The sequence below is a fragment of the Temnothorax curvispinosus genome, unplaced genomic scaffold (genome assembly GCF_003070985.1).
Source record: "Temnothorax curvispinosus isolate PA1 unplaced genomic scaffold, ASM307098v1 QBEX01014781.1, whole genome shotgun sequence".
Taxonomy (NCBI): Eukaryota; Metazoa; Arthropoda; class Insecta; order Hymenoptera; family Formicidae; genus Temnothorax; species Temnothorax curvispinosus.
Window position 1 is genome coordinate 857,272 of NW_020224561.1, and position 25,614 is coordinate 882,885.

Genomic DNA, 25,614 nt, shown 5'->3' on the forward strand with positions numbered 1-25,614 from the left:
CCAAGTAAGCAGAATGTTTTTTTTTTTGTAAATACGCAATTTTCGCATTTTACACCTGAAACTTTTAATTATATTACCTTGTATCTTATTTGTTTCATGATTTTCGGTTTCATTACGTTAGTTTGTAGATTCTTAGTATACTTGGTTATTGTTATCTCTTTTTGATGTAGTATTTGTTATTCCTTTTTACCTGTTATTTATAGATGCCGTTTTATATCTGACGTGTTCTATGTTTGTTTCCAGAAAATAAAAAAAACGAGAAGATCTATATACAACTGCAGTTAATCTTTAATTGCAATCGAGCACTGAATGAAGTTTTTGGAATTCACGTTAAATTGCTCTCGTTAAGATCGTTCTTGTCCGTGAGATAGTACGTGAGCTTCGTTGAACTTTGGCGAAGTTTCTTGGTGCTCGATAATTTATTTAACAATGCTTTCAAGAAAGACAGAAAGGCTGTATATATTTATAAAGTAACGGTAAAAGGTTGTTGTCTCAAGGGAAAATACAACCGACGAAATGCTATTGTGTTTTAATATTTAATATGTTTAATTCTGTTATATGTATACTTCTTAACTTGGAATTTTAGTTTTATAAACAGATTTTGTAAGCTCCACGAGCTTTCACGAGAACCGCTTAAATTAATTCACTTGTACGATTAAAAATAATACAATAATGTTAAATAAAAAATTCAAAAGTTGTTAGTTAATAAATAATAATCTTCTTATTGTCATTAATAAAGTTAAATAAAATTAATAATAATAAAAATAAGTAAAGCAACGTCGAATTAATTGTATAATTGTATCCCTTAGTTGTAATATAACGTACGTGTGTAGAACTTTATTTTATTATTGCAAATGAAAACAGTGTTACGGTAAAATGTTACAATGCCCAGGCCAATGTTGTACCGCGTAGAAATGAAAGAATGTACTGGCATAAACCTTGCAGCAACAAAGAAATCCCGAATTAATTTAAAATTACGTTCGTTTCAGCAGTAACGAGCCATCTTAACCCCTTCTGTGTTATGCCCGAGTTTAGCCGAGTGTTCTTCTCTACCTTCCTCAATTTATTTACCCAAGTTTACTCGAGTGTAACGAGGCTCATTTATTTACCGCAGAGATAGCCCAGACGCTCTTTTCAGAGAGACGGAGTTAGAATGGAAATTATTAAAAATAATAGCGCGCCGCTAATTTAACCCCGAATACAGTCGCAATTTATAATACAGTCACTCGGGAAGAGAAAACGAATCGATTTTTCTACATTTAAGTAACTATCGAAAATTATGAATTATCCGCTGTTGTACGTTATCTTGTTACAGCGTATTTAAGGTACGTAATATTGACGTTGTATCGTCATTTTATCAGATAAGTGCAGCACAGCATAAAGAAGGCAATTATTTGTACAATATATAGCGACACATTACCGGGAAGAACAAATAACAAAGTACAAAATCAACAAAATAGAAATACCTTCCGTACGTGAGTGGTGAGCATGCTTCTCCTCATCCTCAGCTTCCATGTTCGTTTGTACACTGGCTCTCCGCAACATATTCTCGACGTCGCCTGTGAGTCAGATAATAAATTTAAACCCTAGCCACGATTAACTCTTTAATCTGCTTTACCGCGAAGCCGAAACTTTTATGCGTTTCAGACAAACTTTATAGGTAAAAGAAACAAGGCGAGGGATATAGACACCTCCTATCTAACTCGCACGAATTAAAAATTTAATATCGAACAATTATATTAGAATTTACGAAAAATTTATTAATTTATAATATCATTTGTAATTTATAATATTATTATATATTATATATTTAAATATATATTATTTATTTATACAAAGCATTTTATAGAAAAATATGTAGTATTTCCCTACAATTTCCCGAATTCTATTCGGAATAAGGACTTTTCGGTCCTCCTGCCGATCGCGTGCCGGTCGTATCGATAAGGTATCGATTAATCAGAGGGATATCATCGTACTAACGTGATTCGCCGCATACCAGCTCGGCGCAACATACATTCTCGGCCGGCGAACGAACGTGACAGCCGGGCGGCGATGGATTCGGCAATCGCGGACACACTCGGAGCCGGCATCTCAATGCGCCTTCGGTGCACCGGCACTGCAAGCAGGGCTCGGACGTACCCACAGCCGTTCCTTCCTGATATCGGCGACCCTCGTATCTGCATCCTGCGATCGCGAGTAAATTTCTCGTTACGTAACAAAACTTTAATTATAGTGTGCCGGGCCGGGTTATCGAAACTCGCAGAAATATACACGGTGTCTCGCGCGGTGCGGCGCGCAATAACGTGCCCGGAATTTCGGAGCGTTATGCTCCCGAGATTAAGTACATGCCCGCGCTCGTTCGTATGCGGCAACAATTATAAATTTTTTAAAACAATTTTTCTACGCGCGCTGAACAGAAATGTGTAACAAGAAGTCGAATATTTTTCTCTCGTGCCTTTATATATTTACTATATTTTTTCGTACGTTGCTTTGTTCATGATAAATCTGAAATTCTTGTGCAAATCTTTAATTTTGAATGAACTATGTTCATTCTTTATATTTCAATTACATTGCTTCGCAAATGTGTAAGCGAAGTTTAATTAAGGATGTTAATAATTAAGTTTAAATACGCGGATTGAAATATCTATGGATTCCTGTACGCATAAAAGAAATAAAAAAAAATTACGATGCAGTTTTATTTGCCGGCTGTTCGTGTTATATGTATAAATTCGTGACTCGTTAACAACATCGGATCAAGCCGGTTGAACTTTTGTTCGACTTTCTTCCTGGTATCTCGGTGGTCCAGTCTTGTTCTGTGATGCATTATACCCTAACTTGAGAGGGAATACACAGTGATCTGCAGTATACTGTCTATTAACATAGACAATGCAACGGTTGGTGAGTGTGCTGCGAGCCCACGGCGGCAGGGCTCCAATTAATAAAATCCAATTAGTAGTTAATTAACGCCAGCGGAACTTTCGCACGCGACGCGAGCGCAGTCGCCGAAAGTTACATTGGCGACAGCTAAAACAATTACCGGAAGACCATAATCGCATAGCCGAAGACACGCGTTTAACTTTTCAGTTAAGAGCATTTCCTTCGGAAGAAAACTCCTCAGAAGGAGAATTCAGAAATTACTTGAACGCATATACTTCATTCAATCTTATCGTCCAAGTGTCAGAAGTATGCGGATTGCATTTTAACTTTTAAGTTAGACAAAACTCTGCCTTCCATTTTATTTGTTTAAGAAACAGAGACTTGAAAGAGAATATGCGTGAAAATTTGAGACTTGACATTCCGTTACACTGATTGATATACAGAAAAGCTACAGAATGAATCAGAAAAGTAAACGCTTCAAAATTCCGATTATTATAATTTAAACTTTTAAATAATATAAGCAACAGCATTTTCGACTATCGTGTATGAAAAAAAACTAACGATTTAAGCTACGGCGATCTGGTCTGATCGAAACGAAGCGCATGGAAAATGTTGAAAGGCCCTACTTCAATTCCGAGCGCGTACGCCAAAACGTCGAAAAAATCGTTATAACACGGACTTAAGCTTCGGAAATATTTGCACGCTCGGCCGTGAGCGACGTCGGCCCTTCCGAAAATGGAATTTTCAATATAAATTCCGCGTGCACCTCGCAACGAAGGCGCCCGAGGGCTTTCGGTCAGGATTGACACTGATTTCATCCTGCGATATCGAGTAGCTAGAAAGCGATGTTAAAACGAGCGACACTTAATCTATAGAAGTTCCCGGGAAGGAGGGGGTGGGTGAATATGTTTTGTGCAATCGATTAACTTGAGACACGTTCGCTGCGGAGTATGATAGCCACTTATGATAGCGATTTGCTGGAAATTCGAGAGAACATCGTATTATAGAACCCAAAATTGCTATAATATCATCGACCGAGGCTGTTCTTGAAAGCTTGCAATTACTATTCGCAATACTCTTTGCATATGCACATTTGTTATGTTTGGTGAACATAAAAGGCTGTAAGGTCTATTGTTACTTTCAAAGACAAATATTATATTTGTACATATGAGATAAAGATGTAAAATGTTTTAAACAACAATTAAATATTAAAATTAAACTTAAATATTTTCTTGTTGCTTACGAAATATCACATGTAAGGTAGCGCTTAGTGTTAAAATCGAAAGAAGATTAATTTTTTAATACAAAAAATTGCATTAATTAACAAAGATTGGATGACGTTTGGCCCTCCCAAGACTTGAAATATATAAGAACATCTTAGCTCGATGATTCCAAAGTTAATTTGCGTCTAAGGACACTATAAGTACCATAATCCGGGTGCGACTGCTATTATTCCGTCGTTAAACCGTACGCATCGAGAATACGGCAGGGACAAGAAACGTGTCTAATAACCACCAACCCTCTCCGTCCTCTCGCTTACATATTGGCGCCTCTCTCTCTCTCGTCGCGTTCTCGAGCAACATAACTCGATGGATGCAGCGGGTGATGTTAGAGCCGTCATTAGTCCCGGGAACGTAAAGTACAGCGCCGCTGAGGGGCCGCAGTATAGTAAAGGACACTCCAGGCTTGGCCAGGAGAAGCTCGCGCCAAGCGAGAAACAAGCCAAGTTAGTTAATGGCGCAAAACCGGAAGTCCTCTCCCGCCGGTGCCGGGGAGGAAGACGGCTCTCTCTCGCCGAGAGGATTTTAATCCCGCTACATTGGACAAGGAGATCCTGCAACGCGAAGATTTTGTTACGAGCACTTCTCAGCGAACGTGAGCGTCGTCGTTCCGCCAGGACGACGTGCAGGAGCGACTGTAAGCCGTGTGTCCCTGCGACCGGGTGTGTGCGTGTTTCTGCAGATTTCATTAGCGCGCGGCGTACATGTATCGTGACGTCCGTTGAAATACAGGTTGACATATACGTACATTAGCGCCGTTAGTTGTTATTATCCTGTTTCCTGCTAATGGAAAGTATCGCCAGATCTAAGTTGAAGAGGTGAGAAATAATTGATTTAAAATTAAGAATGTTTAAAGACTAATTTGTCAGTCCTTCTTCGCGCTTCCAATCTCTCTGTGTAATTTACAATTTGAAGATAATAATTTAATTGCCGTGCCTAATATTAACTTTTCAAGCTAGTCTGTTATTTATTCTCGAATCTTTGTTGCGTATGCATGTGTGTGTTTATATTGTATACAAATAAATTTCTATATTAAATTTCTATAATAATTTATTTTTCATATAATTATAATAATAATAAGTGAAACACGATCATTATAATATGCAATCAATTAGAGAGAAACAATATAATTTACGGTCTGGACTTGATCCTAATCAAGCCTAATAATAATAGGCTAATAATAATATTGTGTGAATTTTGTTATACTTTTTCCAAATTCATTGTCAGTAAACTGTGCGCCGATTTATTGTCGGTCTTCAAAACACAGCTCCTAGTTTGAATATCATATAATTTTTAAAATGCCTTTACAGAATTTTCACAAATGTAAATTATTTTTTATCAAGTATTTTCATGATTTCTCATAGAGAACTTGAAGATAATATATTCTCGAACGAAGGAGAGGCCCATCCGTTTCTGAGCGCGAGAGAAAATCGTGTGAGTCACCGCATCACTATCGTATACGTAGCATCTCATCGCCAAGTCGGCACTCACTACCAAGTGCACGTGCGACGCGACGCGACGGTGTGCTGCCGACCGATCGGTACCCGCGACGACGATATGAATGGAGCGAACTCTGGCCTTAGCTTCCCATCCGTATCCCTCCCGCGTACCTCCTCGCCCGACTCCTCGTCTCTCGATGGAATAGCACGGACCGTAACGTAACCATTACACGCACGCACGTACGCACTCGGTCCATGGTACGCGGCGAACGAGCCGACGAGAGACGCGTTGGCGAGAGAGAATTGACGACGACGTCGCGGAGGCTGTTGGTAGTCGTGCCGGGTAATCTTTGTTTTAGCTACAAAGTCAATGTCTAGTTAGCGATAAATTTTCATGATTCTAATGCATAAAACGTTTTTCTCGGAACTTTTGAATGAGCTAGCTTTCGCCACGTCTAGTAAGAATTTATAAGACAAAAAACGAAAAACGTATAAGATGAAAAACGTTTGCGAGCAGTCAATGCAAAAATAAAAGCGTTTATTCTTCTTCCAATATTTGGGCTAATAAAAGTTAGCGATATTTTTACAAAACAATTTTTTATTATTATTTTTTTAAGATATTGTTCTGAAAAGATAATAATTTAAGAATTACGTGTATTTGACAACGATCAACGATACCTGTCGGAAATAATGCCGGAAAACTTAACGGCCGCTTCTATCCAATTGCTCGTTCTTGGGAACCGTAGCGAATGTACTCGGTGTGTGCTTGCGCAGCAGCTTCTATTTGCTTCAACCAGTCGGACATTTATTTATTTGCCGAACCTCTCCGGAAAATACTACGAAGAGGACTACCGCGCGGCGCGGGTAAGTAATTGTGATCGGAACAAAAGCTGATAGCTCTCCATTATTTTTTATCTCTCTCAAATTAATTGTTAAAATAACTCTTCAAAGTATATAAGCTACAATAAAAATATATGAAAAGCACCTCTTAGCTATCTCATATTAGAGCTCGGTAGCAAAGTAAAGAGAGCGAATGATCGATGTCTGACCACATTGTGTCCTTGTCTACTCATCGTGTATTATCATCATTTATGCATAGGTGTGCGAATACTTTACATTTAGCAGTTAAAATGATATCCGCTAATTAAAATGACGATCACTAATTCTTCATTCTATTACTGAAACAATAAGATTAATATATAAAATTATAATAATTATCACAATACAAACTAGAATACATGAAAAAGATGCATAAACTTTTCAAAGCTCGATATTCCTCTTATATCTTTCCAATCAAATCGATCTTGTTGACTATAGTGACTGATATCACGACAGTTTAAATAACGCTTGTCTCAACAGACAATGCAATCGCTGTAAAACTGATTGTTCGGATTATATGTTCTTGATAAAGTCGCGCGCGACATCGGACGGGCGACTAAACGCTGCCGGTCTCGCACATAACATCTACGGATCTCTCGTGTACCGCAAACAGATCGGATCGCTACGCTTGCAATCTCGTTCTTTCGAAATGTCGCGCGAACGAAATTGGCCGATTGGCTTCTGAATCGCGTCGATCTCCACCAGGTCCGCGCCTGGGACACACTGATAAATCGGATTCTCCCCGCTACTGATAAATCAGCTAGTGCACGACGATAAATTCGCGGTGGATCGACGTATCGCGAGTAAATATCGCGTGATTGCGTCCAATTAATAATCGTGCATCCGAGATTCTTTGAAGTGGATAACACGTGTTTTACTGACGACAAATATGGAATATGGAAAATTATATGTATTTTTTTTTTTTCGGGACTACATTAGATCACACGGAATGCTGAAATTTACATTTATTTTTTTTTGTACTGTGTAAAAAATGTTTATAATTTTATAGTTTAACCTATAATAAAAACACTCTCGTACAACATAATAAAATAATGATTATCTTCTAGGTATCGGCTCCATGAAAAAACATTAAATACACGATACATTTGTTTTAATTTATTACAGGCATTAATTAAAGTAATGACTTTGAGAATTTAAATTAAAATTGTAACTATACCACACATGGGGCAGTATTTATTTTAAAAATATATAAAAAGCTGATGGAATTATCAATCAAAAATCCATTTTATAAACATTGTTTAAATATTTTAATAACAATAGCAGTGTTTAAAAAATATATAAGTATGTGTGTAATATGTTTTCTACAATATTATACAATAAATTATATGTATATAAATTTTTATATAAATCTTTAAATTCCATTTAATTCTAAAATCTTAAATTTCAAACAAGCAAAAGAAACACGTTACTGCTGAATTTAACTGCAATTACTAAGCGAGGCCTTATTCTCGTACAACAATTCTATCCCAAAGAATACAATGGCTTATTTGAGAAAGAAATCAACGGGTGGAGAAATTTATGAATGCCAAAGCAAACGTTCTCCCGTAAGCGATTATCCCGTTGAGTCACGATCGCAAATAGCGACTCGAGAAGGGATACACCAACGGTGATTATCTCCTTCTTTTTTTCATTTGACGGTACGACCTCCCTGATAAAAGACCTTGGCCTTATAGGAAGTCGAGGAGGTTGTCCGACAGGACGAAAAGGCGAAAGGCGGTGGATCAAGCCAGGAAGAAAAAGATCGGCACAGGGCCAGAAAGAGAGGAGAGAGGAGCCACCGCGGCCGACCCACGACTTTTGACTCTGCTTGAAGCCACCTGGTAACCGGATACGAAGATTCTCACCGGCGCGGTGAGAGGGCTTTCGAGTAAAAGTTAAGTAAAAGGGCAACCTGTAATTAACGAATTCGCGATATGTACGCGAGTGAACGAACGTACCACCTCTGCGATGAAACCGTATTGCTTGTTACCACAATTTAATTCGAGACTCTTCTTTCCATTTCTTTTTTTTTTTTCTCTTTCCCTCGCTCTCTATCACTCTCTCCGGACATCTGTACGAAATATAATAATTTTCGATCTAAATTCAAATATTTCGATATTAAATATGTATGAGAAACATACTTAATTTATATAAAATAATATGTAAAATGATACATGTGAAATGTTTGAATAATATTAGTATAAAATAATAATTGAAATATTTAACACCATTATAATTATTCATTTGTTTAAAGAATATTATTTTCGCAAATATTAATTAAACTTATGTGATCGTATAAATGTAAACTATTTTCACAATAGTTCTTTTTTTATAAAAAATTTCTTTATCAAGAGACACGCGGGTAGTGTCTCGCGCCAAGTACACACGCGAAGCGAGACCGCACCGTGACTCTTTTACGCGACGCGACGAGTTGCGAGCACTCGATGTTATTAGATCTCAATAACCGCTCAACCGATCAAGTTCTGAGTAGACCCAATCGATAGCTTGGGTTTGAATTATGTAATAAAAGTGTTTTTATTTTTCCGCTACGTGCCCTACGAGCGGAGTTATTACGATGCAAAGTCTGAAATGTTAAATTTACAATTAAGAAACGTCATCGTTTCTTAATTGTCCAAAAAATTCTTGTTCCTTTCATATTTTCGACGACAGTAGGTAATCAGACCATGTGTTGTGTAACATAGGTTATATGAAGGATCTTTACGCGACGCAAACCCATTATTAATTATGTCGTGCAACGCCGTGATTTCTCATCATTAAATATAGGAAAATTACGTTAAAGATATTTCAGAACTTTCAAACGCTGGCTTTATTACCCTGATGTTGCCTTTATTTTCAAAGCTTAAAATAAATTATAAATTTACAAAGCACATAAATCGGCTTTTAAAACGTTTGCACTGTGTTCGTTTCGTTAACTGTGTTTGAATGGTAAAGATCATCTATTATTGAATAATAATTAAGAACATTCAGTGAAATTAAAATTTTAGAAGATATATAATTTGTATCTGTAACAAATAAAAAGTACAATTTATATTTCCTCTTCTTGAGAAAGTCTCAAATACATAATAAAGCTAAAGACTTAACTTACACACAATCAATGCAAGAACAATTCCTATCAGCATCAATAAATTCTAAAGACAAAGAAAGTCCTAGAGAAAAGGAAACATCCGTTCAAGCGATAGACTAAAATTTGTCGCAGAATGCATCCGTCTCTGCAACGAAACATGGAAATAAGCACGCGGCAGTGACAAATTGTTCGTCAGAGCGGCGAGATGAGGCAACCTTAATCAAAACAGATGTGCACACAAGACGAATTTCAAAGATATCAAGCAAGCAGGATGTATCGCTTCGGGCTATAAATAGGATACATGCTATTATAAAAAAACTAACAAAAGAATAATCCAGAAGCATTGTTAGTTTACTATTTACATATATGAATTTCCAACATATATGTTCATCGTTCATTGTATGGATGTAATAAAACATGATAAAAAATAAAAATTATTTTTAAATTTATATTTCTCATTCCTTATCCATTAAAATATACTCCGCCAAATAATTAAAGGATTAAAAAAAATTGAAACATAAGCAAATTTTACTGTAAATTTGTTTAAAAGTATTGGGAATCTAAATCTAAAAAAAAGGGTTTTAAAGCTTCAAATTTTTACGTTTAAAAGGTCACAGCTCTGTTTTTTGCTTTCTTCAAACCTGGTAATTTTAACATGGGGACAGAAAACGACAAGTTCGACAAAATGGGAAATTTTCTTGTCACTTTGTGAGCGTAACATGTGCACAAAAAAGATCTGAACAAATTATTTGACTCTTTTATGTTAAAGTCTGAAGTTTTCTCTACAAAATCCTTTTTTAGATCATGATTTCAATTTTTTAAATCAAGTTGTCGAGAACTGAAGATAAAATAGACATTTTGACTTTGCTCGTTTATAACTCCGTTAAAAATCATCGTATAGTGATTCCAAAAATGGATTTTTAAAACTGAATCCCTATAGTACGGTATAATGGCCGATTTTTTTTTTAAGTTGTGGACAATGTTACAAATATGCAAATATGAAATTAAAATTTGTGATTTCTCTTTTTTACTTAAACCTGAAAAAAATTATGCAAGGTAATTAAAAAAATTTTTGTGTTTTCTAGTAATTCAAACTTGAAAAAACCGCAGACGTACTGTGACAAATTTTTTATAGTAATCCATATGGATCGGTGCGTACAATGCGTTATAAGAACATTTGATTTTCACACCTACCCATACATCTACTAACGCACGCGCGCGCACACACACGCATACCCACACACGCATATACAATGAAGCACAAATGACAAATCCAATAACCTCCACATGATGTGCTTTGGGAAAAGCTAATGCTGACGGTAATTTTGGAAATGGTGTGAAATTACCAGAATTAAAATTACCATAATTGAAAAAAGTAAAAAGCAGCTGCAAAAGTAAAGATTTCATACTTCAAAACTTTTTTTTAGATTTAAATTCCCAATTTTTTAAACAAAGCTACAGCTGTTTAAAATTTGCTTATTTTTTAGACAAATTTTCTTGATCTCTTAATTATTTGGCGGAGTGCATTGTATAATCGTAAAAGCCACAAGATTAATCAAATTGTCCTTTTTTTATAATTTTTATTTAATCTTATTCGATTATTCAGAACAAACTTTTGTAGCCATTTGATCTTAATAACTAATTTAATCTTAGGGCAATGAAATACGAATAAGAACCAATAATCGAATCTAGATACGAATTCAGAAATACTGTTTCATAGAAATATATAGATTAATAAGGAATCAAGAAATCTACATCGCGTCATTATTATCATTTTGATTATTATCATTATCACGTGATTCACTGATGCCGCCTGCATTTGTGATGAGACACCGTGATCTGCGATGAGACACCGCATCGAAACGGAAGAGATCACCGACAGATCATCAGAACTGGATCGAGTACTGGGCACTTTTGTTCTACACCTGGGGCGAAACCGAGACGTACGCATACGGAACAATATCGTTCGTTTGGAAAATTAAAGGGGACATACATCCACTGGCGCCGGGGCTCGTGTTATATTCAAATTTATATTTCTTACGTAGATATTCGAAGTTATGTATATAGAAGAGAGTTATAAATTGCTACTTTAAACTGCGCTATTTAAATTATTAAAAATAATTTTATAAGAAAACAAAAATTAAATTACTCATTATCAAAATAATTATAACGACTAAATGAATAGAAATAATTTTCAATAATGTAGCTTTTTATTATTAACAACTTATCAACGTTTTAAAGTTTTGGAAATATAGTTATTACACATACAGATGTATCTATGTAATAAATTTTCAATTCTACGCTATAGTATCTGATTGTCAGATATGTATTTTATACTCAGGTAACAGTCTAACGTTCAAATTCAATGAACGGTACATGTACAGGGGTGGGGGTGGAGTGGGGGGAGTGGGAGAGTGGGGTGGGGGAGGGCAGCCAATTAGAACGCGCCATTTTCGGGGTAGCCACGTGACGGATAGGGAAGGGAGTATAAATAATAGCGTCGACTGCGGAGCTACCATTATCTTTTAGGCTGTCGAAGGCTACAGGTCACAGATCAGGAGCAATGGAAGCCTTTAGGAGAATTTTGTCATATTTTAATGTTATAGAAAAGAAATTGGATATTATTAAACATCTGCCTATTGAAATATCCAACATGATTTTTGGCATGTTGGACAATCGGTCTCTCCGGTCGGTATACACGGTGTCTGATGCATGGAAAACAATAGCTATGAACGAACGGAGACGCAGGCTCTGGAGTGCGCAATTAAATGTGAAACCTGTAAAACGGCAACCTGTAAAATACAATAAAATTCTGACGTTCAAATTCAATGAACGAAACGGTAGGGTTATTAAGGTAGATCCTGTTCAGCCTCGCCGATTACGCACATGCACCTACTTTAGAGATAAGACAAGTAATCTGCGCTTTTGAAGAAAAATAAATGTAAATAAAAAATAAATGTAAATAACATATGGTAGCTTTTGAATAAAAATAAATTGAAATAAAAAAAAAGATGCTAATACAGCCTTCTGATTGGCTGATGACGCCTTAAGAGTATACTTAAGACGATCTTGGATATAAGACCCGACTATGAATACCGGTCTTAAAGAATTATATATGAAATAGAGATATAGAAAAGACTGAAGAATATAATAAAATTAAAAAATTTCGGTAAACCTTTTTTTAACAGAAATCGGTAACCCCTTTATTATTAACAATTTTTATTAATTCTATTATATTCTTCAGTCTTTTCTACCCCTATTTCATATATAAGTCGTTAAGATTTGGTTGATCAGTTCTGGAGTTATAGAAATTTCTGTAAATTTGGCACAGACATACATACATACATACATACATACACACATACCGACATTTTTTTTAATGCAATATTTCGACGTTTTAAAATACTCTGAACATATTGACATTAAAAACTCAAAAAACAATCTTTTCTTTGGTTTCTTCTACCCCTATTTTATATATAATTCTTTTAAATTTAGTTGATTAAAGCCAACTTTATACGCAATCAAAGGTTTATATACAAATTTACGAAAACAAAGCTTCCTCTGTGAGGAAGCAATAAATGTAAGTAGCATATGGTATCTAGCTTTTGAATAAAAATAAATGTAAATAAAAAATAAATGTAAATAGCAGTAGTAGTAATAAAAGAAAGTTAGTACGCGAATTGTTATTTTTCTTTTATTCCTAGCAGTATCGAGAGACACGGTAGTGTCTCGCGCCAAGTACAGCGTGCTGTCAGTCAGTCATATAATCTAGAAATACTTATCGCGTTCGCGCGTAACACCGTGGTCTTTCATCTTTACTATGTTTACGGGAGCGTTATTTCTGTAGTAACTTATAATGGTTGCTTTCCATTTACACTCAAGTGATCTGAGTCACTCACAATGAGTAGAGGAGACCGGGGCGAATCGTCACTATTTTTTCGGTGCCGATTTTTAACAACAAAACAAATAATTTTAGTAAAATGTGGTATACCGTTGTAAAGAGTGAACCCTTGGCTACAAAATTTATATGGACATTTTTGGTCTACGTCGCTTAATTCAATTGGTATAGAATAGAGTGAAAACGACAAAGGTGCAAAAATTGAAATGTCAAAATTGCCGGGGCGGAGTCGTCACTCCATTTTCGGACTGAATTTTAAATAAAAATTCATAATTCCGATCATGATAAAAATGATAGGATACATTTTATTAATTATTTTTTAATAGAAAAATGGAAACATTAATTAAAAACACGATAGCGGAAAATAATTGCAAGAAAAGCACACACACTTATGTGTTCTACGCTCGCACGTTTCTCGTCAGCTCTATTCTGTCATCTCTGAGCACACACAGCATATATATTATCCAAGTTCTCGCCGGAATCCGACCACTGCTGCTTCTTTGACTTTGATTTTCGCCGGAAGTCTCCCTGATATGGCTTGGTGACGATTTCGTCCCGGACATAAGTATCAAGTTTGATCGCTCATAAAATATTAGAAATCAATAAAAATAAAAAAAATTTATTAGATTCGTGTTCAGCGTGCATTACTTTTTAGAATCACTTACTTTGAGATTCGGAAACATAATAATATTTAAGATATTACAAATTTTCGACGCGCACAAAATTTTACTTTTAACCTCCGAAAACACGTTTGCCTCGATAAGAGTTACAACATGGCATATAACCTTACTAAACTCCGTTGATCACGTGGCACCATAAGCCGCGTTTACAGTATTAATGGCGAGTTTACGCAACATACAGATTTCGAGATAATTGCAATGACGACTCCGCCCCGGTAACAATGACTTCGCCCCAGTCTCCCCTAATTCGTAAGCTAATTTAACAAATAGGTACTACTACAGACTGATCAGCAGTCACGAAATATTAAAGCTCATATTCATGTGATTAATGCATGCCTTGACGTATAATCTAAACCGTCCAAACGGGAATTGCAGCTGTTTACTACCGTACGGTCGTAATATATGTAGTACGTTCGTATATGTGTCACGAAATATTTTATAGCGTTGATATTGTCACGATAAACACGAACGCTCGCGATTCAAGCAGTTCTAAACGGTATTTTACTAAGCTTTTTTGTTTGATTAATCTCCGTTCATATGAGTGTTAGCGATTATAATGAGGATACTGTTAATATAATTTGAAATGAAGAAAATATTCTTGTCATTTTTCTATGTAAATAATTTATATTAATTTTACTATACTTTTGTATGATATAAGAAAATTATTATCCATATATTATTTATAATATATTATAACTATTATATACATGTCATTATTTATAACAATAAATTATTATAACAATAAATAATGAATTATTATCGATATGACTGATTGATTCGTTTTTCAATTATTATCAGTAAAATTGCATAATCTTTATTAAATTAATCTGTCTTTAATAAAATCTAATTCCAAGCGCTTTGCCCATTTGTTAGCGTTCGTTTTCACTATCGCTTGAATAAACAGTTAATCAGTTTCTTTGTATTCGTAGCATCGGAAGCCAAGCTCCCTCGAAATTATCGAGCTTTCGATACGCGCAATTTGGCGAACGAATGTTGTATGTCCGCACCTACGCCACTGCCGGTGTACACGTACGTAGTTATAGCTCTCGTAGCCCGTCCCACGAGTCACTTTCGAAGGTATATACGAGCAAGCGGCGATGAATGGACCGGAACAGGTTCTGAATCTTATGCAATGATAAATGAGTGACCCCTACGGCATCGGCTTCACCTGCACACCTGGATGAGGGAGAGACTCGGACGTAGATGAGCGCACGTGGTCGTTCGTGTGCGTGACGCTGCATCACTGAATGAATCACGCCGACCGACGAGCGAAACGCAGTATCTCTGTTCGACGCGATAATTATAAATCCGTAATTAATAATCGACGCGTCACCGTAAACCGGCTCGTTCGCGCTCTCGCGGGATTTCATCTCCTGCGGTTTCATTCGGTGTGTGTTCCTATTTCGTCATCGAGTTAACGTTATTTTACAAACGACAATCATTTCGAGCGTGTGTTATAGTAGCTGACACTTTCGCTCTAAGGACAGTAGTCAACGTTTGACAAAGAGATTTTTTCCTTATTGCTCGAGATGAAATATCGAAGTGTTTTGTGTGATCTATCTTGATTTTTAAAAAGAATTTTTGCCACTAACAAATAAATCATAAGCTATTGTTAGAGAGTAAATTACATTTTTATATAATTACACAACTGTAGTTAACATTTGTAAAAAAATATTTTAAAAAAAGGCAAATATGTATTATTAGCAAATATTTCAATTATTATTATTTACTGACGTTTTCAAATTATTTTCTCGCGCCCATTCATGGGATAAATTACTAAGCGATAATTGTAATTAGTCACGCGTGTCCATTAATGATCTACAATCGTACATTGATCATGTAATACATTAAACGTATCGGAAGTCGCCTCATTCGATACCGAAATACATTTCACAAAATATTTCCGTCGTTGCTAACTGTCAATACGCCCTTTAGATGGTATATTTTTATTTCCGTTCTCGTCGTTGGTTGGTTCTTTTTTCCCCGTACTATCGCGCGCATGACGGGTTTCGCATTTCACGAAAACACGTGCGCCTGTCGCATGGCATTTACAAAAAAAAAAGATATATATATATATATATATATATATATATATATATATATATATATAGAATAAGAGGGAGAAAGAGAAAGAAAAAAAATAGTACTTCGAGAGAAGTACGATAAAAATAGAGACGTGCAAGAGGGAGAGCGGAAATTCGTCGGCGAGACCGTTAATTTTTCACATTGCCGTGTAACGGAGCAGCTAATAGTAGCTTTCGTTCCTTTCCCCTTACGACTTTCTTCTTTTCCGTTGAACGATCTTCGACCTCGCCTACGTGAATTATTCATGCGACGAATAATTAGGCGCTTTATATCGATGCGTGACGCGGGTTCTGAATACAACTTGCAACAGAATATAATGCTAACCATATCAGCGGTGGCTAAATTCGTATTGTGCTATTCGCGATGGGCGATTTCGGGCGGACGAGATGCCCGGGTAGTTTCATTCAGTCTTAGTGTTCATGCCCTTCGTATCTTCGTGGATTACTGCGGCAACGCTAACCACGTTGACTGTTCCGCTGCTGATATTCCGGTTGAAATGTTCCCATCAAAACATCATTATAATATTATCTTCAGTCATGCGACTATGCTCACGAGGCCATAAATACAGTATTAATCGGTGCATTCCTAATTATAACTAGATTCTCAACAAAAGGATAATTTATAATGTTTATATTGCCTATTAGCCGGTACTTCATACCGCAAATGTTAAAAATATATATAGTGGATGTAAGTCAGCCTGACTGGCAGTAATTTATTTATAAACGACGTTTCGACCCTTACTTTGGGTCCTTTTCAAGTTTAGATAATTAACAAAGATAAATCATTGTGCGTCAAATTACGTTAAAATTGAGTCATGCGGGTAAAATTCGTTGGAAGAACATGACAATCCCGCTTGAAAGACGAAGGCTGACTGGTGTCATGTTCTTCCAACGAATTTTACCCGCATGACTCAATTTTAACGTAATTTGACGCACAATGATTTATCTTTGTTAATTATCTAAACTTGAAAAGGACCCAAAGTAAGGGTCGAAACGTCGTTTATAAATAAATTACTGCCAGTCAGGCTGACTTACATCCACTATATATATTTTTTTCTACACTGGTGAATAAATAATTACTATTGCAAATGTTAAAATAACTCATTATAATTCTAAAGGAGATAATGAAGATGACTTTGAAATTCCGAACTTTCAAATAATTAAAAGATTTGGCATGAATAAAAGTAATATGTTTTCATTTTAATGCAGCCATTGTCTCTTGTAGAAAAAGAGTTAAAGTGTTTTTTGAATTAACTTGCGATATTCCGCGCGTCGCGAGTGTCGATATTTACAAAAATAATTCTAGACCATCAGCAGTGCTAGTTGTACAACGATCGATAGTAAAAACTAGATTGATGGATTAACGAAGCATTCGTGTTGCGGCATCACTCGTTACGGGCGAAGCAGCCATAATTTTCAGGCCGCGCCGGTAAATGGGACTCGCGAGGCCAAACTTCCTTCCGTTTCGAAACGCCGCGCCGAGCTGCGCCGGGCGGCGTAACGAACGATCGGCGATCGAGAGCCGTTCCGATGGGGTTAAACTTTCTTTCTCTCCTCGCTAACCCCACCTCGTACGGTCGGTCGCCTCGTCCTTTTTTTGCTCGCCTTAATTACATGTTAATGTCAGGATTATCAGCGTAGCCAAGCGACACGAAGTGGGAAAGTTCGTGCGGCAGGTTAAGCGTTTCTGAAGTAGTTAAACATTTTTCTAATCGACCTTAATAGAGTTCTTGCCGATCCTTTTAACTACCGCGACTCTCCTCTCCGCGGAATCCGCGCTATTTTCGCGCATAAGGAGCGTCTCATAATTGCCTCTTTATTTCTTCATTAACCGACCAAGCGATCGAACTTACTACCCGCAAAAAATCGCGAACGGTCGCTTCTTAACATTTATTACAAACGTCAAGCGCCATGTAGACCACTTTACGTGTTTAAGAAGAATTTAGTTATTTCAATTCATTCCTAACGGTATGTATATTTTGCTTCCTCATAGAGGAAGCTTTGTTTTCGTAAACCTCGTATATAGATTAATTGCGTATAAAACTAGCTCTATAAATCAACCAAATCTTAAAGAATTATATATGAAATAGGGGTAAAAAAAAGACCAAAGAAAAAAAATTTTTTTTTTAGTTTTTGATACCAATGTGTTCAGAATGTTCTAAAACGTCGGAAAATCGCATTTTTTAAATGTCGGTATGTGTATATGTGTATATATATGTACGGATTTCCTTTGATCGCGTATAAAACTGAGTTTAATTAACCAAATCTTAAAGAATTATATATGAAATATATAAGAGTAGAAAAAACTGAAGAATATAATTGAGTTGAAAAAATTGCTAATAATAAAGGGGTTACCGATTTCTGTCTAACAAAAATCTACGTGATTGCACTAATTTCCGCAAATACATATATATAGTAGTTTAAACGAGATGTCACGAGCAAAAAGCTTTAGAAGCAAATTACATCCTCGTTGAAGTAAATTAAAAACCAAAAGTAAAAAAAAATAAGAAGCTGATTAAATATACTTTATAAAGTTTACATTCGCAAAATAATGGCAAAAAAGCATTGCAATGGCTTGTAATAAGAATGGCAACTATAAAAATAAAAAAAAATGAAACGCACAAGTTTCGCAAAACTGGAAAGTTAAAAAGAAATCGGAAATTTAAAACCTTAAAAGTCCCAAAAATTACAGAATTGAAATACATAATAATCTCGCCAATCACAAAAATTACTATAAATTTTAAAATATAAAGTATTCTTTTAAAGATTCAAGAATCTTTGAGGAATCTTTCTCGTTTGTTTTAATAGAAGAGCTAATTTTTCTACTAAATATGAATATTTCTTTGAACATCGATATTTATCCATTAATTTATGTCAAGCGCGTAATGTCGATTTAAAATTGACTAGAATATCTCGCATAATATATATCAGAGAGAGAACGGATAATGACGGTATTGTAGAGGAGTAGCGCAAGATGGGTCTCGAAATATTCAAGCAAAGTATTTCAGCTCAGCACATCGGTGTCTGTCTACAGGCGCACACCGCTTCCCACGTTCCACGAGTGCCATGACTTGTTGACTCAGGTCAGCCTTAAGGTCTTTGAAATTATACGACGGCCGTCCTGTGGACGTTCCGTGACTATTCACGAAGCCGTAACCGTCGTCCGACCGGAGATAAAGCCCAGAAAGAAATCTTCGTCCGAGCGGTAACCCACGAAAACGACACGGCGAGATAAACAATCGACGAAACGCGACGTACCGCCACGTAACGCACGGATTTATATTTCTGGTGGGTATTCCGAACCGAATGGATGTGTTTTTCCAAGACAAATTCCTAGAGTTGTTTAGAATAAATTTTAATTGGACAAAATTTATGTGACAATAATTGTACGTGAAATATTACATTACTTCTGAACTGGTCAACTTTGTTGTCAAGTCAAATATAAATGCGAAATAAATTCTACGAGTACTGCATTGTGAGTAAATAATTGGCGTCGTCGTCATCATGAGAATAATTTTGTAAAATTTTAAAAACGAGAAGAAATAAGGAAGAAACAGTTTAATATATAAACACACAGCTTCGATAGCTTGTGTAGTTTCATTTAGTACGCTGTAATCGTATTCTTAATGAACGTAGACGGTAGCCAACGCTCATAAGGATAATGATAACGTAATACGAGTGGATCCTTCATGCCCAGGCTCCGTCGAGGCTTTCGTCGGGCACCGTCGTCGCATTGTGAATATCGAATTAACACCTAAGTTTCGAAGAACATATAGTCATCTGCATGTTAGCCGCGGTCTATCTTCCGATGCGCGTACAATTTACGCGATGGGCATTAACAGTTAGGTACCGGGAATCATGCTTTCTTCGGATTTCTTCAAAATTTTGAATTGCACGTATTCACAATATATATTCGCGTGCGTGTATGGATGTGCAACAAACTCTTGTATTTCCCAGATGAATCGTACCTGAAAGAACCGCCGTTACAAATTACTTCAAGAAGCGAGAATTATCTTCGTTGCGGTTCGCGACACAGACCGATCTTGTTATCATTCCCGCGAAATAGAATTACTCTAATGCCGGTAAATTAACATTTTACGGTTTTTAACGAGGAGAGACTGTTTCATATTTTATGTTGAAGTCTCGCTAGCTCACGTGCGCGATATACTTCGAAAGAGAGATGATGTACCAGTAGAATAATAAACAAATTATTTGCATGTATGGTCCGGGGATCATGATCGCTTAGCCCATTAAACTATATTCCTTGATGAAGAGTCATTAACAGAGAGAAACAACTGTGAAACTGTTCTTTGTTCGTGCATTGACGCTCTAAGCAGATAACGAGTTTACTTATGTACGCTACGTGCATCGCATTATCACGCATGGTTACTTCATACGGTGTTGAAAATAATATAGTTTATGTTACAATTAAAGTTATATATATACACACACATAAGAACAGCAGTTAAACTTAATATTCTTATTAGACAGTATATGATAACAGCAATTAAGCTTGACGAACATTCGACAGCATTCAAAAGTCAAATTTCGATTTAAAAATTTTTGAAAAAAATTATTGTTATGATAATAATAAATAAATAAACATGAAAATAAAATATGTATGTGTGCGTGTGTGTGTGTGCAAAGTATAAGTAATAATAAATAGAGATTAAAAATATTTCTGCCATTGCATTGTGTATAGATTTTATATAATTTGTACTATTATTTTAGATATACCTACTTTCATTATCTATTAAAATTACAATAAATAAAATAATAATAATAATGAAGCGGAAAGAGGGAATTAATACTTAATGACTTGCAGTATTGCGTAAAGTGTAAACAATAATAGCAGCTGCAGCAGCTGGAATTGCGTAAATAATCTCATCGCCTAGTCGCCTACCCTTCCTGTATAAATTACATAATTTCCACACCGTCGAAAAATAGTGTCATCTCTATTAAATCATTATGAATATTGAATAAAAATTCCGGTGAGCAAAAGGTTAGGCAGGCTGCCGCGGAATTCTTTCCATTACAATGAGCCGAGTAAACAATGTAAGCGAAGACTTTATGAATATTCACCCGGCGTTATACGCACTCTTCCTCGAAGGTGTACCGTAAAATTTCCGCTAACGTGATTCCAACATTTCCATTCTACCGTTGCGCCGCCGTGCTGCCGAGGAAAAATGTACTCTTTTCATCGGGAAAAGAGTCGCAGATTCAGAGAAGAGGGATGGAATATAGTAATTTTAATAACATCGATGCAAGATTGCTATGAATTTTCATTGAATTCTACCGGGTATTCCGTTACTGGGTATTCCAATAACACACCGCGCGCGTTTGCATCACGCGAAAAATTCCAAATTACAATAGACGACGACATCGTATCACTAAGCTTTGAAATTCGAAATCCTTGATTAAACACGTAGGAAAATAACGTAAATTTTCATTAAAACGAAAGAATATCTCTTTCATTAAAAAAAAATGTTTTTTGTTGGAAGTAAAGAAATCCGTCAAAGCGATCCCTAAGCGGATTTCATCTGTTGTCAATGCGTATTACGGAAATTCCGACGACGCATCCACTATGCGAAAGGATATAGGGAAGCGAGCATAATACTGCTGTTTCGCTAATCCGAACAATATCGTTACAGATTTTCATTAATTTTGGCCTTAATGCACAGGCGCCATTATTTCCACGATAATGGTGTATGTTGTATAACGATATTAATTATGCTTATATTATGACTGGTTATACAATTTTTAATCCTTCATTTACGTAGAGAAAATTAGCTTTTACTATAAAACACGAAAATAAAAATGTGAAGCTTACACAATAATGAGAAATATTGATAAACGTTAATTTATGCATTAATCGACCACTGTTAATATTATTATTACGTTATATGCTGCTTTTTAAATTTAACATGACGCACTTGAATTAATTTTCATTATATTTCGCAAAGGTGCAATAAGCGATCAGTCGAACCTATTTGTTTAACCCGTCAAAAAGCCATCGCGCTTTTAATTATGTCGCCCGTGTTTGCGTTTCTTATGTTTCTCTACACTTTCAAGGGTTTTTGCAGATCTTGAATTATTCGAGAAATTATCATGTGCGTCGTAATTGTACATTTTGATTTCAATTTGTCGCATTTACGCGTTACGGTTGGTTATTATGATTGCTCGTTGCTTTATTGCGATAGTTCAATCACCTCACCTCTCGTAACGGCAGCAACAGCGGCAGCAACAGTCACGACATGTAATAACTCAAAGTGCATTACACTTTGAGACGCGCAATTACGGGCAATTACTCCTTGAAGTAACCCGGCAAACTGCCACCAAACATTACCGGATGCAAGTACCGGAGGTGAGCTCTCAACCATCGATGCCTATGGCAGTCGCCGTGTGCCAACATTTAGTCAGACGTGGACCAGAAGAAACTCATTCGCTACACAAGCAGGAACGGAGTGTTTAGCCGTAAAACTTACCATCGGGGAAATTCCGATGGCTCGAAGGATTGGATTACATTACATCTATCTCGCACAGTGACCGAAATTATTGCAAGATAATCGATAAGCTTATTATACTTTCAACTATTGGCGAAAAAATTTCTTGCGCTGCCACGATTTAATTACTCGAAAATAAGATCTTTCTGTGGCTTTATCACATTGAAATCCAAATTCATCGAAATTATTTTAATCCTAGATACTTAATCACATCGATTTATATTAAAAAATACATAGTTTCTAAGAATTATCAAATCCTAAACATGTTTCGTGGTATTTAAGTTCTTTTCTTTTGAAAAGGGTAAGGGATCTCACGAATTTTCTCCGGCAACGATCTCTCATGCAGTGATGCAATCCGCCCCTGCAAAGACGAGAGCTCGTCGATCGACACCGCGGCGGGCGCTCGCCGGGAGACACGACGACGACAGATACTTTATACTAGTTTTTCCAAGCCGATCCTCTGATCCGTGGCATTATTATGTTTTCTCGGTACGGGTAATTAGGGTGGACATCGAGCGCATACCGGGTGACCGCGGCACGAGGAAATTGCCCGAGTTTACGGCGAACGTATGCCGCGATCGACGACGTTGCGCGGAGGGCTTTCGTGGAGAATCGCGCGTAAAGGCGTATCGAGAGAAAAATACACGGCACGCCTCAGCGCGCATCAATCTTTCACGACAGATTCTTTGACGATATTGGAGTTGATTTTTCTGTAACGGAAACACGGAGGCATCAATCATTTTCGAGTTATTAGCATCGGAACGCGAGTGAATTTTCGCGAATTAAGCTTCTTTTTCAGGCACTTCTTTTTAATTTATACGTATTCGTTTGAAACCGCTCTGAAATCGCACACACACATGAATTTAAATGTATTTATACAATTATTATATAAATAACCCCACAATTTTATATCAACTTTTGATTTTTTAAATATTTTTTCAGATATCGTATAAAATTATATTGGTACCTGCAAATAGAATGGAATCTTTTAGGTTGTTGCTTAGTTAAATCACTAAAGTGCGATCCGCCGTGTCCCGATGTATTGTTAATTAAGCGACGGCGATTCAAGAAACAAGGTAAACTCCGAGAGGATAATAAACAAAAGCCGGGATAACTGAATCACTGTTATTTTACTGAAACTCCGGATTGCTACGGATTCATCCGCCGCGCCGTTGCGACCGTTGCGTTCAGTGGCTATAAGTAATTTATCACGCAATCACGGCTGCGTGTCGCCGCTGTGATCGAAACGTTATTTATCTTAATGTTTTCCGTTATTTATGTATCTACGGCTCGCGCACGGCGCGGCGTCCACCGTCGCATCGGTGGTAATTACGGTTGCGCCAGATTAAACACAAGGGAAATTGTGAAGCCCCTTTGATACGCTATGCTATTTCCCAGTGCCGATGTACTTTGCACGCGCTGTGTAAATACATACTCGCGCGGCGAGATTGAAAGTTTTAAGGCAAATAGAATTATTTGCGTGCCCCGCTTCTTTCGCTTCTGCCGTAGGCATATCTCCGTGGATTTTTGTAGCGATTATAACGTAAGGCAGAGCCCTTATATAATAGAATTTAAAGTTCCATCAGGTGTGCTTCACGCAGACGCAATATTCGATAGAAATAGCTATATACGAGTGAATGCGACATATATTCTTTTGTATACGTCCCGCGCATTTTCAATGTATTATATCACGTAAACGTTCTTCTCTCCTGGAAAACAAAAGTTAATGTTCTGCAGTGTCCAACGTGTAACACAGTTGGCTCTTTTCTGCAATGGTCGCGCGAACGCGATACGTAATAACTAACGACGTGAACCCATCCGTTCGCATTTCCGACCAGCAACTTCATCGAGCGCGACAGCGATGTATCCACTTTGGCGCTACGAGAGAGAGAAAGAGAAAGCGAGAGGAAGCGAAGAGGAGATACGAACGGTATTAGAGCAGCTGTGTTTGGCCGCATATGCGACGTCCAATAAACCGACGCGGTTCTCATATCGAAGTGCCAGGCACGGCAGAGGCAGAGGCAGAGGCAGGAGTTGCGCGAAACGCGCCCGCCGGCGGGATGTAATTTAACAATGACAACGACAACTGCAACGTCGTCTTTATTTCCAGTTTTCCGGGAAGGGCGGGGTGAAGACATAAGGGACGCGCGCCATTGCCAATTCGAGTTATCTTAGAGTCGGCACGTGACAAATGATAACACGCTGTAGCAGGGCTGCTATGATCGATTATTGGCAGGTCGCGAGCGTCGCGCGAGTGCCGGGATCGAGTTCCGTTCACCATGCTCCCGCCGATGGTTCTCTCCGTCGCGCCGAGAGATTTATCATTCTCTAACTGATGATCGAGACGAGAGCGTGACGTTCGGTAGTTCACATAGTTTTCCCCGGATGATGGATCGCCCGTTCTAAGATTGTGGCTTCCGTCATTGCTGCCTATTGGTACTTACGGTATCATATTTCTTGTTGCTGGATAATAATAGTTGCTAGTTGCTATTATCAACGATCGCGCGCGCGCGCTTGTTTCGGATTATTCGCTACTACACGGTATAGGTATCGGAAAAGTTTCGCGATTTCCGCCGCTCGCCATTCGCCGATATACACGCGATCTAATAAACGTATTAAAACATTTATTCATAACGGAAATATTTTCTGGTTTATTTTTCATCGGAGTGTACCTCTTTCTTGATTATTTGCACATCGTACGGCATTAACGCCATTGGATTTTATTACGATGTATCCATAATATGTATATATGTATATATACATATTCCGGAAATTACGGGATCTGTTTTTTCCATTAAAATCGAGCAGGGGAAAACAATACGAGCGAGTGAAAACCACCGAAATGCATTGCGCGCAGAGAAATACATTAAATATGACTTTATTTACACG

General features: G+C 37.0%; 1 protein-coding gene across 1 annotated transcript in view; it reads right to left on the reverse strand.

Moving 5' to 3' along the window:
• Positions 1-25,614, reverse strand: part of LOC112464965 — a 40,248-nt gene that overhangs the window by 10,774 nt on the left and 3,860 nt on the right. The window contains exons 2-3 of the mRNA XM_025032279.1: positions 1,981-2,184; positions 1,467-1,559 (exon numbers count right to left, since the gene is read on the reverse strand). Of these exons, the coding sequence (XP_024888047.1) occupies positions 1,467-1,559; positions 1,981-2,184 (297 nt within the window). The remainder of the gene's footprint in view (positions 1-1,466; positions 1,560-1,980; positions 2,185-25,614) is intronic.